Source organism: Carettochelys insculpta, chromosome 22 (genome assembly GCF_033958435.1).
Source record: "Carettochelys insculpta isolate YL-2023 chromosome 22, ASM3395843v1, whole genome shotgun sequence".
Classification (NCBI taxonomy): domain Eukaryota; kingdom Metazoa; phylum Chordata; order Testudines; family Carettochelyidae; genus Carettochelys; species Carettochelys insculpta.
Genome location: NC_134158.1, coordinates 22,119,932 through 22,137,148, shown reverse-complemented (window position 1 = coordinate 22,137,148; position 17,217 = coordinate 22,119,932). Strand labels below are relative to the sequence as shown.

Genomic DNA, 17,217 nt, shown 5'->3' with positions numbered 1-17,217 from the left:
CAGCTGATGGGCTATGTGGACCATGCTTGCAGACAGCAGCATGCCCTGTCCTGTGCAGGGTTTCAGTGCTTGAGAGGGCTTCTTCCCTACACAGGATTTAGCAGGAGAGGCCAAGAAACTTATTTTCTGCGCTTCACATTTTACGGGGCTGCACGCCCCCCGCTGCCCTAAGGCAACCATAGCTCCCTGTCTCAAATATGGGACAGGGAGATACGAGGGGTGGTGAGGGGCGGCTCCTCCTGGCTCCAAGCCCCAGGGAGCTGGCAGCCACTGGCCCCATCCCTCCCACAGCTCAGGGAAAGCAGCAGCCACTGGCCCAACCCCATCACCAAGCCCCAGGGAAGCGGCAGATGCCAGCCTTCCCCCACCCCCAGCCCTAGGGGGGAAGCAGCTGCTGCTAGTGCTCCCCCACACCCGCTCCGGGGAAGCGGCAGCCACCTGCCCTCCCCCGAGAGCCGCAGGGAAGCAGCACAGACATGGCAGCCACGTGCTCTCCAGCCAGCAGCTGCTGGTGGAAAAGGTCAGCGGGTGGAGAGGGGCTCAAATATGAGATAATTAGGCCCTTTTAAAAAAATAAGTAGGGACACCTTTGTGGCTTCCTAAATACGGGACCGATGGTCACCCTACCCTCCCCCTCCACCACCACCACCACGGCACCAAGCAGCAGTTACATTGTTAAGTGGTTCTTGTTCGAAATGTGCTTCATTCTGACCCTTTTTAAAAAGTAACCCCAACCCAACAGGTTCTTTGGTTAAAGACAGTTTTTATGGTCTCCCTGAAGGGCCATAGTTCTTTTCCAAAGCGTGTGGCTTGGGGGACGATTTCCTATGAAGGAATGGTGCTTGTGGGCTCTCTCTCTTCCTTCCCTCTCACACAAAGGCAGTTGAACCAGGGTTTCTTTACCAGAAGAGGCAAGGGAATCTCTCAAATTTTTCAGTGGGGCCAACAGACAGTCTCAAGGGTTCATCATTCCTCAACTTTTCTATCTTCTAATGCTTCCTTAGCTTTTTCTTCTCTTCTCCAGCCGCTACTACTTCTGATGGGGTAACGGGCTCCTTCCAGCATGCTATCCACTAGACACCAATGCCCTCTGAGATTCTCGACAGAGTCTTCCCTTCTCTTCTATCTAGTTTTGGGGATTCATAATGAGTCTTAGAAGTACCATTTTTAATAGTCTCCTTGCTTCATGTTGGATACGTCAGCTGCTTCCAGCATGCTAAACAGAGAAGCTAAGCCCTCTACACAAGACGCCAACACTCCCTGGGATGCCATTCTGAGTCTTTCCTTCTCATGTTGTTGTATTTTCTTTCTATGTGAATCATACGAAGTCTTTCCATAGCTGCATAGACCCACTTCCAAAGAGCATTCCTCACTTCAAAACCTGGCTCCTTCTGTCTCTCTCTCTCCTAACGCATCCTTCCATAATGTGAACGAGTCAGAATTTTCACCCTCTCTCTCTGTTTTAAACCTGGTATCTACACCAGCTGCAAGGAGTAGACACGACTCATTCCCTTGCACATGTGGTGAATCCCACCTTCCAGCTACACTTTGTTTCACTTGGGTATCATGGGCTACTGAACCATTCCTGTTTGGTGTGTTTTCACCAGGGGGAGAAATGTCTGAAAAAACAGCTTTTCTTCACTTCTCTGTGGTGAACCTGACTCCTTAAGCCTCTCTCTCTCTCTCTCTCTTCACTTGTATTTAATGTCTTTTGTAAAAGCTGCCTCTTTCCGTAACGCATCAAAAAATTTCTCATTGTGGGAAGAGATGTCTGAAGAATGGCCATTTGTTTTCAACGGCAGAGGTGAATGGTCTCTGGGAAGATGACAACACCCCCCCAACCCACAAGCACTTGCAGGGCATTTCCCCTCACATAATGCACCCCAAAATGCAATGGAGCTGAAGTAACTGTGGGACAGGTGCCCAGAATGCACTGCTGCAAAGAGTTGAACTTAGGCAATTTAGTGGGGACACACTACATTGACTTTGTGAGAAGGTGTAGACGCTCAACTTCGACTTCATACAATCTAGTGGTAAAAAGTTGACTTCAATAAATTTGACTTTATTTCGTAGTGTAGACGTAGCCTCAGACAGGGACAAACACCTCCAGGATTGCTATCAAGCGTTTTTCAAACTACAGTATCCACCTGGGGAAGTGAAGAAACAGACTGACAGAGCCAGGTGGGTACCCTGAAGTCACCTACTACAGGACAGATGCAACAAAGAAAGCAATAGTACCTCACTGACCACTACCTACAGTCCAGGACTAAAACCTCCTCTCCAACACATTATCAGAAATCTACAAAAGGGGCAGGCAAGAATATGACCTGAAGGCTGAATTTGGCTTGGGAAGCCTTTTCATCCAGCCCACAACAGGGGGGAGAGCTTTGTATGTTGTTCCCACTGCCAGCAAAATCTCTGAGCTCCTATTGGCCAGAAACCAGCCAATGGAAGCTGAAAGAGTTTGCTGGAGGAGGGGGGATGGGACAGTCCTGCACAGGTTTCTCAAGTCCCATTGGCTGGAAACCCACCAACAGAAGGGGAAAGATTTTGCTGGAGATGGGGGCAGCGCAGGAGGCATCCCACACTGTTCAAACAGCCAGGTGATCTGGGACTGTGGGAAGACAGGGAAACCTGCCTTAGAGTCCTGCTGGCTGGTTGCTTCTTAGGTAAGAGCAGAGCCTGCCCCTGGCACCCCACCCCATTCTACTCCCCACCTCCCTCCCAGACCTTGCCCCCCACACCTTTTCCCCAGGCCAGAATTCTCTCCTGCACCCATATTCCTTCCCAGACCCTAATCTCCAGTTCCCTGCCACAGGTCACAACCCCTCCTTCACTCAAACTCCCACTCAGACCCAAGCAGAAGGACCAACAAATCGTGTGGACCCAGGGGCAGTGTGTGTGTGTGTTGGGGGGGGGGGTGCTTTGTGCACCTAGAAGTGGCAGAGCCTCAGGTAGAAGGGGAGGGACTGAGAGGAGTCTGCCCTCAGTCCGCTTCCACGGTGTTTCAAAAGGGGCTCAGGGCTGCAACCGCTGCTGCTGCAACCCCCCACAGCAGCTGTGTTGGAGTTCCGGACCCCTTTGAAATGATGGGCCAAAGTTCAACTGCCCTCTTTGCCCCTTCTACTGGTGGGCCTGCCTGTACTCAAGTCCCCTACCCTGTGCTTTCTTCTGGACTCAAGTTCCTTTCCACATCTTGCGCCCACTTCATACAAAAGTGCAGCCCTTGACCACTTACCAAAATCTTGGAGTGGCCCCCATCAAAAATTATTGCCCATCCCTGATCTACAGTCTATCCTAGATCATGATCCCTCACTCTCACAAACACTGGGAGGCAGGCCAGTTCGCACTTAGAGACAGCGTTCCAATCTGAAATAAATACTCACCACCAATTACACAATCCACAACAGAAACTTTAATCTAGGAACAAATCTCTACAACAAACCCCACTGCCAACTGGGTCAACATTTCTACTCTAGTAACACTATCATAAGACTTAACCACAATCACCCACACCATCTAGGGCTCATTCAACTGCACATCTACTGATGTGATATATGTCAATGTACCAGCAATGCTCCTCTGCCATGTACATTAGACAAACCAGATTGTTTCTGCACAAAAGAATAAATGGACATAAATCAGGCATCAAGATCAATAACATACAAAAAACTAGTAGGAGAGCACTTTAACCACTCTGGACACTGGAATTCGTTAATTGGACATCATCAGAATGGGTCTGAACAGGGATTGGGAATGGCTAACTCATTACAATAAATAATTTGCCCTGTTAGGTATTCACCTTCTTATCACTACTGGAAGTGAGCCACATCCACCCTGATTTAATTAGCCTCATTAACACTGATGTAACATTCCCATCTCTGTATGTATGTATTCCCTGCCATCTGATTCTTTCCTTCATGTATCTGAGGAAGTGAGCTGCAGCTCACGAATGCTTATGACCTAATAAATGTGTGAGTCTTTAAAGGTGCAGCAGGACTTCTTGTTTTTACAGTGTGCCAGCCTTCTTTAGCACATCAAAGAAGGGCTAGTTCCTGCCCCCAAACAGTTCACAATCTAATACAGACAAAGGTAAGAGAAGGAGGGCAACAAGATTCACTACAGAAAGCAAGGCAGAAATGGGCATTAAGAGGAGTGTTGAAATCACAGTGTAGGGGCCATAAAGTGGAGTTCAAGGAGGTTGAACCATTCACAGACAACTGCATGGAAAAAAGCATGGAGCCAACTGAGAATGAGTGCAAAAATGAATTCCATGGAAATTCTCTCAACTCCAAACATGGAATCTCAAGCGTTTGACAAGCCCTTCCCTGACCCCTTCCCACAAAAAAACACCCTTAGAAAAGAATAAAAGATGATAAATTGGCATGGGGTCTGTTTCATGAAGTGATCAGACTTACCAAATTACATCTAGCAAGCACCGGCCATCTTCATCATCCATGTCAACTGAAATGAGGGGAGAGAGACTGCATTTAAATTCCAAAAATACAACTGTGCCATGCAGCACAAGCTGCTCTTATTGATTGCTGCCTTCTGAACCCCACCCCCATCCACCCCAAAAACCTCAAACAAGAATTATCCCCTACTCATCCCTTACATGCCAACATAACATTTTGCAATTCAAATGTCTTCCTTTCCCAAACAGATCCAATATACATTTTACCTTGCTTATGGCAGCTGAGTAATCTGTTAGCTAGATAAGTGCAAAGGGCACCCAGAGGTCTTTGGGCTTCAGCACCTTAGAGCACAAATGCACGTTACAATATTCTGTTCTCTTTATTTTGAGCGTGATTTGGTGCTGTTTAAAAGAGCTAAACTGCCAGCCCCTGGAATGTGAAGTCCCCTCTTTATCCAAAGAATGACAATGACAAGTCAAATCGCAGGCCCACATGCTGCCCTCAGCAACATACCTCACGCCTCTAACATGCTTATAGGGAACGTATCAGCCTTCATTCAATCTTTAGCTTCCCTGCTGAAACAAGAGAGGAGCAAACAGCTAGTGCCAATTTATGGCTGCAATTTTTCCGATGTGGACACTTGTCCACTGACACCATAGTGAGACTATATAGGATACTGAAGAGCTACTCGTAACTTTGGGCTTGTCTACACTGGGTTTTTTTTTTCCCTGTGAAAACCCCTTTCTTCCATAAGAAAACACCTTGCATTCACACAGCTGAGCCAATTATTCACGAATAACACGGCATTTACCTCCGAATAGTAACCCCACCAAAACAAACAGACTTTTGCCAACTCCTTGACTTTCAATTCCATAATTGAGTCAGTGTGTACAAAGCACAGCTAATCATGACTTAATTGGCCTCCTGGGAAGCATCCCATCTAGCTCAGGAAAGTGTCCACTCTAGGCAGCTCCACAAACTCCCATGCCCTCTTTCCCAGGTGTCCCAACATGCCCCTCCCTGCTGCAAGCCCTGGGAAATTTAAACTCCATTGCTGAGCACTCCTCCCTTCTTTCCTTAACAGGTGAGTTGGGAGCCCGTGCTGGGAGTTGTGCAAGCTTGTTCAGGTGAGTGTAAGCAGGGCAACCCTTCCCCAAACCCCTGCTCTGTTTTTCTCCTCCAAATACAGCCCTTCATTCCCACTCTGTGAGCCTCAGGAATGTAAAACCCCATGGCAAAAGCACGGGGAAGGGGCGTGAGGGAGAAGACTTTTGGGGACTCGGGGAAGAAGGAGTGCACATACAGCCACGTGGCTGTATTTTGAGCAGGGTACACCTTCACCATCCCCATTTGAGCCACAGGAATTTAAAACCCATGTGGCTTTCTTCCTTTGCAGCTACAGACTCCCACCTGGATTTGCAGAGGGGAAAGGGGACTCCCCTCCCCTGTTTAGCTCCACATCCTCCAATCAGCATCTGCCCAGAGCTATGGCCACTAGAGTCCCCTCCTCAACCCCTTGTTTTTTTTGGTCTGACCTGTGGAGAGTGATGCGCCGTCCTTGGCTTTGTTTGGCACAGCACCTGACTATGATCAAGTGCACATTCCTGCTTCCCGAGAGCTCCCAAGGGCCTGCGCCATGCCTAATATGTTGGCAGCAGGGTTGGCATCTTCCATGTGCCAGCAGGACCCTGCTGCTCTGGAAACTGCCCTCCTCCCAACTGCAGAGCTTCTGCAGGGACCTTCCCAGGGGCAGCCCAAGGGTTGGACACTGCTCAGCTTCCAGGCCAGTACAGTCACTCTGACTGGCCAGGGAAAGTCCCCAGGGACTCAGCACCAGCCTCCTCTCTGCAGTGATGGTCCAGACTGGCTGAGGGTTACTGAGATTCCAGACAGCTGAGAAGCAGTTCCAAGCCCAGAACTAAGAGAGTTAAGGGCCTTGTGGATCTCCCACTTCCCCAAGCTATCAAAACAAAAGAGCAGTCCAGTTGCACTTTAAAGACTAACTAAATAATTTATTAGGTGATGAGCTTTCGAAGAAGTGGGTCTGTCCCACAAAAGCTCATCACCAAAGAAAATTATTTTGTTAGTCTTTAAAGTGCTACTGGACTGCTTTTTTTGTTTTGATAGTATATAGACTAGCACGGCTATCCCTCTGTTACAATTCCCCAAGCTAGGCACTGACTTTCCCCCAAGGACCAGTCCACTCGCCGCCCCACCCCCGCCACTACCCCCACAATCTCCTGTAATCAAACACTAGCCATGAGTGGTTCCATTTTCTCTTTTACAGGATAACAACACATAGTAGAATGATCTGTTTTTTTCCTCCTTCTTCATGGCTTTTTCTGCTTATATATTTTTAAGTCATGGCTTCAACAGAGGGCTCTTCTCAGGCTGGTTACCGATCCAAGAGGGCAACAGCCTGAAGCCGAGGAGCAATCTTTGGTGAGGGTGAAAAGTCCATAATAGCACAGCTGCCTGGTACACGTATGAATACGGACACATATTTACCGATTTCACACTCCCTACTAGGCAGGAGTTATAATACAGACGCAGAGCACCGCAGATCAAAATAAAGGAGCTTTGTCAGTCCCACCATAGGGCTCATGAGGCAAACAACCGCTCTGGAGCTGCCCCCCATGCCTACATGTACTCTGAACAGCTGGATGAAATACTAGGGGTGCATCCCATCAGCACCAGATCCCCCTTGGATACCTGTCCTCTGTCATCAAACTACAGTCCTAGTAGGGAAGGGCTACAGGCTTCTGAGGAGGATCCGTGCACCTGAGAATCTCCTGGTTCCCAACACCTACCTAATAGTCAGAATATGTTCAGCACACAGGAGGAAGGCAGCTTGCAGCAGTCCAGCCTGGCTGACTGAAGAAATATGCACACAGAGTATATATAAGGATGGTCACAATTCAGGTTTGTTGAAGCACAGCCGGGGAAGGAGCTTGTCCTATGTGGGGAGGTGCTTGTGGAAGCTGAGAGGTGCTTGTGGAAGCTTGCTATGGATGAATTTAGTGATCCATCTGGGCTCTCAGAAATGCGACAATGCTTTAACATCTCCATCAGATCATGCTCTGAGATATTTCCAAAGGATCTTTTGAGGTAACGTTGAATCTTATCTTAAAGATTCCAGGGAGTGCAAGGCTGTCCCTCTTCCCATGGTAAATTCCCATGCCAATCCACTCCTGCAGCTTCCAGGGTGGGACTAGAGTAGTTGGAATTTCCATACCATAGCTTGCAATTCTGAACTCACTGGTCTGAAGGAGGTGTTGCCTTCTTTTCTGGTGAACCTTCAGCATAGATATGTCCCTGAGAGAGATGGCAGCCTATGGACAAGTGACCGGGTGTGATGTTAATGCTGTGCAAGTCATGGAGCAGCCACTGACACCACTCAAATCTCCAATATGTGCCCTTTGCCTCCAGCCTTGCCCAACCCTAGCTGCTATTTCCTGAGGTTTCCCCACAGACCCCCACAAAAAGCAGGGCTAAGTACTCATCATGCACAGTAATGTGAGGGGTCTCTGGGTTTCTCACAGGGCTGTTCTCTGTCCGTGGAATCCTGCTCGTAGCATACTGGAATGGGTGAGTGACAAAACTTTAACATAGGCACTTGTGTAGGGGTTTTCAAGGCCTTATGGAATATACAGGCATTGTTATGCTAAATTTTTCTTTTTGTTTTAAATTGCTGCTGCTCATCAGATATCTTCCTCTGACAACCGAGGCAGTCGACTGGCCAGTTTAAGGAGACAAATAAACCAGTCCAGAGAGGAGTTCCTCAAGGACCTTGTGAATAGCACTAACCAAATGGTGAATATAGGAGGACTGAAGATAGATGGGACTGGAAGGAGTCCACAGCCCGTCTTTCACATGCTCTAGATGAGCAGAACATCATGCACACTCCGGTTTCTGAGAACAAATGAATGCATTCACTTACTAAGGCTTTCCTGCCTGCAACAGCATAATTCTGCTGCCACGACCACCCACTACCCCAGCATTCAACTACAAAAGCTGCCCTGGCATGATGCTGGTCCCCCCCTGCCCACCTCATCCAGTACTCTAACCATTCAACACCTCTCCCTGGCTATTGACAGGATGGTAGCTGGGGACCCTGACACAGCTGTGATCCTGTCCCTCCCCCACTCATTTTTCAATACCCGCCTTTTCTGTTGCTGATAGGGTCATATTTTCACACAAGAAGGGTGTATATCTTTCCCTTCTCCCCACATTTTCCAGGACTCCCCGCTCCCTGCTCTGCTATCCTTTGCTGCTATGTGTCCTATTAGTTGGCACACAAGAAGGATGATTCAAGTATTTCTTCCCCTCCCCCGACATTTTCCAAGGACCCCCACCCCCACTTATCCTTTGCTGCTATGTGTCCTGCTAATTTGCATACAAGGATAATGCAGGTGTATGTCTTTCCCTCCCCTCACATTTTCCTAGACCCACCCCCCCAACTTATCCTTTGCTGCTGTGTGTCCTGTTAGATGGCACATGAGGGATAACACACATCATGTTTTTCTCTCCCCACTCGATATGAATTATAACTTTTTGGATAAAGAAAACATGAAAGTGTGTTCAGTAAATTTATTCCTAAAAGTAACAGAGGTAGGAGATCGCCGGGGGAGATAGGCGTCACCCACCCAAGTCCACATATCCAGAAACTGCACAATCATCTCAGTGCTCCTCCTTGTCACATTGTATTCTCAGGGCCACCCTGATAGCTTGAATATCTGGTTGCTTAAACGCATTGGCCAAATGCTCTGCATCCACACTCCAGGCCTGAGCAAATGTGTCCCCCTTGCTCTCACACAGGTTCTGAAGGCAACAACACGTGTTCGGGACCATAGGGATATATGGTCCTGAAGCAGGTCCAGCCTCCCATATAAAATTCACCACTTCGCTCTCAAGAGCCCAAATGCATGCTCAGCCACCATGTGGCACCTGCTGAGCCTGCAGCTGAACTGCTCTTTGCTGCAGTCTAGCTGCCTGGTGTAAGGCTTCATGAGCCAGGGATGTAAGTGGTATGCAGGGTCCCCTAGGATCCTGATGAACCCTTTCACCCACTCTCCCAAACTTATTTTGTGACATGGAAATAAAGTGTCACCCCGCAACTTTCGGTACAGACCGCTGTTTCTAAAAATGCATGCCCCATGCACCCTTCCAGACGACCCAGTACTTATGCCTGTGAAATGACTATGGTGATCTACAAATGCTTGGATCACCACTGAGAAGTAGCCCTTATAGTTGACAAACTCTGAGGCAAGGTAGGGGGAGGGGCGAGAATTGGAATATGGGTCCCATCAATTGCCCCTCTTCTGAAATGTCAGCCACAATCTCATCCACATTCCCCAGTCATAATCCGGCACAGCAAAATGCAATCGATTGCCCTGCACACCTGCATCAGCACTGTCCCAACAACAGACTTCCCCACTCCAAACTGGTTGGTGACCAAGCAGTAGCAAATCGGGGCAGCCAGCTTCCACAGAGCAATGTCAACATGCTTCTCCATGGAGAGAGTAGCTCTCATTTGGGTGTCCTGGCATTGTGGTTCTGGGGTCAGCTGAGCACACTGCTCAAGGCAGGCAGCTTACACATCCCGAAGTTCTGTGCCACTGGTCATCATCCCAGGTCTGCAGGACTGTACAATCCCATCAGTCGGTGCTGATCTCCCTGGCCCAGAAGCGATGGTCCAGTGTGCTCAGGCTGTGAGACAGATTGTGGCACTGATCTGCCTCATGTTTGTCGTCATCCTCTTCCCTCCTCTGACCAGTTGTTGAAAAAGTACATTATTACCTGTTTTGGAGTGTGTGCTGCCAAATCTTGTTCTTGCAATGGAGGATCCATGGCTGCTTCCTTGCGCACACAGGTGAGCTGGGCTCCCAGTAGCACTTTGAAATGGCACAGAAAGGAAAAGGAAACCGTAGGGGGAGATTCAGGAAGAGAAGTGGCTCATGGGACAACTTCCTGATTTCTGGGGCACCTTGTGTTTTCTGTTGACATTGCTCAATACCATAATGAGGGCAGGCATGATGGGATACACACCCAAAATGCACTGCTCTTATTTCTGAATAGGGTTCTGTAGTACAATGCTCAATTTGGAAATGCTCTTGCTGTGTGGCCGCTCTAAGTAGAAATAAGGTATTCCAGAAAAACCCTGCAGTGTAGACATAGCCTTTCTGTCACTACTTATCCATACTGGATTTGAAATGGTGACTTAAATGTGAAAGGTTTCAACTCCAATTACCTACTCATCAAGCAGGCCAATTCCTGAATTTATTTATTCTCTCTCACACACACAATCAATTAAAACTAATACTTATGAAAAATCAGTCCTTTGCTAATGCCTGGAAGTATGAATTTGAGTGTTTGCAAACTTACCCCACACAATAACACCTCATCTTATCTGGAACTCTTCAGAACAGATACAGCCAAACAAATACGGCTGCTTCACTATTCAATTAAACCAATCATGGGACATGAACTAAATTAGAACTTGGCTCTTCAGACTGACTATACAGGACCAGCTTGCTGATATTTGCTACAGAAGTAACAGAGCTACTTTGCTGCATCTAAGAGATTAGTTCTGTACCACTCTGATAGAATACCTTATCCCCCTAGATTTTGCACCCTGTGTTCTGGCTCTTTGTTTTGTATATTTGTGGCAAAGTGGGGACTGTGTGGATTTTATTCCCCTTGTTATATTGTGTGCATTTCCTATTGGCCTGTAGTAACTCCCTAGGCACAGCATCAATGCACAGTTGGTGAAGGAATTTGAGTGTGATGACTTCTGACACTACACAATGGCCCTCCATGGCTTTTGTAACTTAGACAACCAGGTGACACTCCCCACCACCGGGAAACAGGACACAGAAAGGAGGAGGGACCTGGCTGCTTTGAATTTGAACTGGGCTTTTGGGGAGTAGAGAATCTTCATCTGGCTGGAGAGGGAGAAATAAAGGCCAGGACCCTGGCACAGGGACCCTATCTGGGCCCCCTCTTCCCAAGATGCATTGTACTGACTGCTTCTGGTTTCTGTGCTGACAAGTCTGTTATAAACTATGTCCCTGTTGACTAATAAACCTTCTGTTCTACCTGCTGAATGAATGACATCTGACTGCAGATGGAGTGCAGGGCCTGGTGACCCCCATACTTTGTGAGTATATTAAATCACAATTCTCTCTTGCCTCAGACGTGATGGGGTTGACCTTACAGGGGGAAGATTCATACTAGCTGACTTCAAAGTCATGATTTGATTTTCAGCAAGTTCTCAGAAGGGATTAGTGTAACTTGCAGCCAATATGAACAACCTCCTTTTAACTATTTCTGGACACCAGAGGGCTCTCGTTCAAAAAACACTAGCTGCAGGATGCATCTGGACATTCCCAGGGTTGGTGAAAGAGGAAAAAAAGTAAGGCAGGTGCACAGAATGGGGTGGGTACAACTCTCCATACAAAAACAAATGAGAAGTCTTGTCTTAAAGAGGCTTAAAACTGGTTTGTCAGCTGTAGCTAAACAACTGCTAAAAAAAAAAAAAACCATTAACTCTCCAATGCTGACACTCAGCTACAATACAGTACACAACACTGAAGACTATATCATTGTCCCCTTCAGATGCACATGCTACTTCTATTAATGTTAATGAGTAGTCCTCAGCACACATTAGTTCCATATAACATCACATTGTCAGAAGTCAGTTTCCTGCTGTGAAAAACACTGATTCAAGAGGGTTTGGATTTTGCTGTTTTTTTTAAAAGCATGAAGGACATTAAATAAAGGCGACATTGTAGCTTCATCAGTAAGAAGAAGCCATGTAGAGAAAGCTGCAATAGGGACAGTCTGTGCCACAGCTGTTGAAGGCAAACATTGAATCACTGGCGATCGGTATGCATCCGTGTGGCTGATCCCGGGGTTTGTGCTAGGGCAGTACCAAAGGCACTGATACCACTGCATCATGACCTGGTGCCAATGGAGCCCTAGTTTTGTGGGCTCTCTTATGCCTCTGAGACTTAGGGACATACTAAGATCTCTTGGGTTGAGCTAGTGCCTAATTTAGGCAGGACTAGACTTATTTGGAGTAAGACTTAGCCTCATGCTTACGAGAATGCTCCCTTGTTCTCCCAACAAAATCCTGCTTGGACACCTGGAGGGAGGTAGAACCCATTCACTTCTGAATTGGTACCTTGTGTCAGGGAAGCACACTCTGAGGAATCAAGATGACAAACTGGGGGTCAGGAGCCTCGTTGGGGCCCCATGGTCTTTGCCATAAGGTGATTCCTCAGATGAAGTTCCATCTTTCCCAAGTACAGTTGGGAATGGACAACCGATATTGCACCTTACCACAATGTGGGCTTCCCCATGGCAGTATAAGCAGAGTTGGTCATCAGTGACTGATAAGGACTGTGGGCAGAAAGCACAAATTTTGAAACCTGGAGTCCAGGACATAGTCCAGGACCCAAACAGAGCATAGGGCAGTGGGTGCTCCCCAAGTCAGGGAAACTAATTAACTTTTTAAAAAAAAGGACACTAAAATATCAGATAAAAATGTAAAGCTCTAGAATATAAAAATGATTTACAGATATCTAAATATATTTTCACAGATAAAGATGAAAGCTGAAGCTTCGGACACTGGAGGTTCTGACCAAGACCATGTGATGCAGATAGACCACCTTGCCCTTTATATCCTTGGTCAGAGGTATGCAGTGAGCCATGGTGCAACTAATAGACACTACTTTCAAAACACTCTCACTTATGGAACGTGGAATACATGTGTACCTACAATGGAAGATACGTAGGGACCAGCACTTAAAGAAAAAAAAAAAGGAACTTGCTTCATTCCGGAAGAAAATATTGAAGTCTTACACTGAAGGCACAGACTTTTTCCATTAAAAAAATAATTTTTCAAAACATTTTAAAAACTCTCCCCCTCTTCACTGTTTATTAGCATCCAGTGGAAGTTTGAAGAAAAAATGTTTCCGGAGAAGCATACTCTGATAACATTATTCGTATTAAGGATGGCTACAGGAGTAAGTATCTATTCACAATTTCAGTGGAAGTATTCAAAGAATAAGAGTATCAAATTTGGGCCATTAAATAGTTTTCTCTTTCAAAAAAAATTTTTTTTTTAAATTAGGATTGTTCATGAATAATGGACTGCTGAGGCTGATTAATTTTAAGGAAATAACGCACTAATGCATTGATTTAGAATGGCCTTTGCACAGAGATATCCAGACAACAGCACACAGGTCTTGTATATTCTTTAGGACATAACTGAATCACCACTCATTTCTGGCAATTCATCTCAAAGTGGAGAGCACCCTTTGCTGGTTAAAGAAATAGTACTGGGAAACTATTTTAGATCTTATCCATCACCTTCAAACTTGCTGTTGCTTTCGCTATTCTAATCACTATTTCCTTCTTACAATCTACATCATATGTCATGTTGCTCCCCAGATACGTGAACCTCTCTACATTCTCTAGTTCAATCCCATCTATGCTGATCTTCCTTCCTCTTTCCTTATCTCCAAATACCATTGTCTTCGTTTTAATTAATGTTCACAATCAGTCCATGCCACTTCCCTTCCTCATTTAACACCTGCACCTTTCTCACTAGCTTCTCTTCATCACTGTCGATGATAACTATATCATCTGCAAACCTCAAGTTGTTGATTCTCATCCAGTGCACCAATATCTCTTCTACCTCTTCCTTGATCTTGTCCATCACTCTCTCTAGATGCACAATGAAGATATTCAGCAGTATCGTACCTCCTTGTCTTGTATCTCTACTCATCCTAAACCAACTTCCCAACGCTCCGCACATTCTCACCGCTGCCTCCACATTGTTGTTGTTATCCTTCAACAACTATAATCAATCAGTCTTCTATCCATGTTGTAAGACTCCAACACCGTCCATGTCACTTTCTGATCTATACTGTGAAATTCCTTCTGAAAACAGACAAAAGAATTGTAGACGTTCTTTTGTTGAGCTTTCTTTGCTATCAGTCTCAGTGCCGATATCTGCTGTATGGTACTTCTATCTTTCCTGAATCCTGCTTTCTCATCTGTTCTTCTTCTATCTGCAAGATCAGTCTCTCCATCAGTATCATCATCAGCACCTTGCCTAGAGGACTTGCTAGGGCAATCATTCTGTAGTTCTTGCACTCCAATGCACTTCCTTTCTTGTGTATTGTCATTAGCATGGATCTTGTTCACTCCTTAGATGCTTTCCCTTCTTTCCAAGCTATATTACAGAGTCAGTGTATTTCCTGAATCATACTTTCTCCACTGTATTTGATCATCTCTCCTGTAGTCTTATTTCCAGGGCTCTTGTTCCTCTTTTGTCATTTCACTGCTCTTTCTACTTCCTCCTTCAAAATATCAATCTATCTATCTCACTCTCAATGCTCAACGGTGATCTCTTTCAGTTCTTTGATCAGTCTCTCAGAGACACTCAGGTCCAACTGTGCTTTGTACAGATCAGTGCAATATCTTATCTATCACTGTACAACCTTCTCCTTGTTCATGAGAACCTCATCATTCTTGTCTTTGATCACCATCTGCTTCAGCTGCCACTTCCTATTAATACTCCTGATCATCTTATACACCTACCAGGTCTTACATATGATGATACTTCTGTGTATCATCGCACTGCTCCTCTAACCATTTCACTTTTTCCATTTCCAAATAGCAAAAGCAATAGCAAGTTTGAAGATGATGCATAAGATCTGGAAAGGCAAAGTGATTAGCTTAGGAAAGAAGCTGAATGTCCTGAAAATGTGTGTATTCAGCATCGTGTTGTACAGATGCAAGATCTGGGTGATAATGACAGATTTGAAGAGGAGGACATTGGCATTCGAGAGGAGTTGCTATAGAAAGATCGAGAATAGAATGGATGCAGGTGGTCACCAATGAGGAATTATATAAGATGATACAGCTGAAAGAGAGCCTACTGAAGAAGGTTATACAATGGAAATTACAGCTATTTGGGCATATCTGCAGAATGAACAACGCGTGAAACACCAAGACCCTAGCATTCGGCATAATGGACAATTCGAACAGGAGAAGTAGACCCCACAGAGAATGGGTAGATGATATAGTAGATTGGTGTGGAGCTAGTCTACAGAAAATAAGCCTCTCTACAGCAGACAGTAAAGATGGAAGGAAATAGCGAGGGAGGCATTGGACATCAATGAGCATCGAGCCCATGGTTACTGATGATGATGATTCAGAAGCTATACATGACATTGACTCCGCCATGGAAGCCTTCATATCTTTTCACCTTACTGGAATGGCATGGAATGGAATGGCAACTCAAAAGTTGCAAGTTCTCCAGATTCCAGCACATATAGACCAATACTGCCAACTTCCCAAGCACACAACAGGCAAAGACAATTTCTCCTGTTCATTCCAAGAAAACCACTTGAAATTGCCTCTGATTTAAAAAAAATCAAAAATCTTAATTTGTTCCATGTTATCACACAAACCAACTAGGACCGGACTCCATTTTTCTGCACCAAATCTCCACCATTCTGAGTACAAGAACCTTCTACTCCTCAACAATCTTCCTGTAGCATATTACCCATTAACCATCTCATTTTAAATTTCACTAGAAAAAAATAAAAGTCTTCTCTACTTATGTTACAGCATAGCTTGTGGGGAGGATGAAGAAGCTATCATTTAATTCTAATTATATATTTAGTTCTCTAAAGCATTCTGGTGATCCTGCTTGTGGGAAAGACAGTACAGTACAAAATAAAATTCTATTGTATTACATAATGCAAGAGGTCTGCAAACAGTGACTGAGCTGATGTACAAATAAAACCATTGTGATTATACCTTGTATCAGGAGGGCTGGAAAGGAGGAGGGGAAAAGGAGAATCTTTTCAAAATGTACATAACCACAGATTAGTATCCAATTAAAAGAATCGAATAATTTCACTCTGTTCTGTCATTCTAATGCAAAGCAGTTTTATGGGCATTTAAGGGTTTTATGAATGAAAATGTTTCTTTTATCATCCTTACATCAATAAATAATTTTTAAGTGTGACAAAAAAACCAGGGATTTCAAAGTTTTGTCTGTTTTTAATACAAATACTCTAGAAAACGGGCTTATGTGAAAAGGTCATTACTTCGCACTGAGAATATGTTCACATTTTGGAGGAAACAGAAACTCCATAATTACCAAATATGTTAAGGTAGATTAACCTTCCTAACTGACTTTTAGCCATTTTTCTGACTACAAGCCTCTGGTCAGCTGTGAGGTATGATTCCCAGTTTGCCCTTGCCAGCTGCAGTTCCAATTGTGCTTTAGCTTTTCTGAAATGAGGGGCTATATCTCCTGCCTGAGCAGAGTCTTGTGACAGGGTTCCTGAAGACGGACGGGGAAGGTGAGTGGGAAGGCGGGGGTATGAGGAAAACTGGAAAGCATATGCCCTTTTCACCGCATGTAGGACCCACTGGTCTGAAGTTATGTCACACCAAGCACAGTAAAAGGGGGATATGTGGAATGAAAACAAAAGCTAAGCTGGAACTAGAGTGGTGACTGGTGTGCCGCTCCTGACTGCACCATTAAAACCCTTGTGGGGGTTTTTGATGACCCTGGCCCTAGGTCTGCTGGCCATGGAGCATTCTGTACGTATGACCCCTTCTCCTATTAGCATCCCTCTGTTGTTGAGGGAATTGTCTGAACGGAGACCTAGGAGTAAAGTGTCGATGTTTGGTTGCAGGTGTATCCAGGGCAAGAGTGTGTAAGGTGACCCCCCCCCCCCCCAAGCCTTTTAGGCCATGCAGCCTTTTGTTG

The 17,217-nt window shown here is 45.6% G+C and overlaps 1 protein-coding gene across 3 annotated transcripts in view; it reads right to left on the bottom strand.

The window, feature by feature from the left end:
• The window catches only part of BICRA (BRD4 interacting chromatin remodeling complex associated protein), a 157,967-nt gene that overhangs the window by 47,506 nt on the left and 93,244 nt on the right, over positions 1-17,217 (bottom strand). For all 3 annotated transcript variants that reach the window (XM_075016531.1, XM_075016534.1, XM_075016532.1), the window contains one exon: positions 4,419-4,464. In XM_075016531.1, coding sequence (XP_074872632.1) covers positions 4,419-4,459 — 41 coding nt within the window. In that variant the 5' untranslated portion in view covers positions 4,460-4,464. The remainder of the gene's footprint in view (positions 1-4,418; positions 4,465-17,217) is intronic.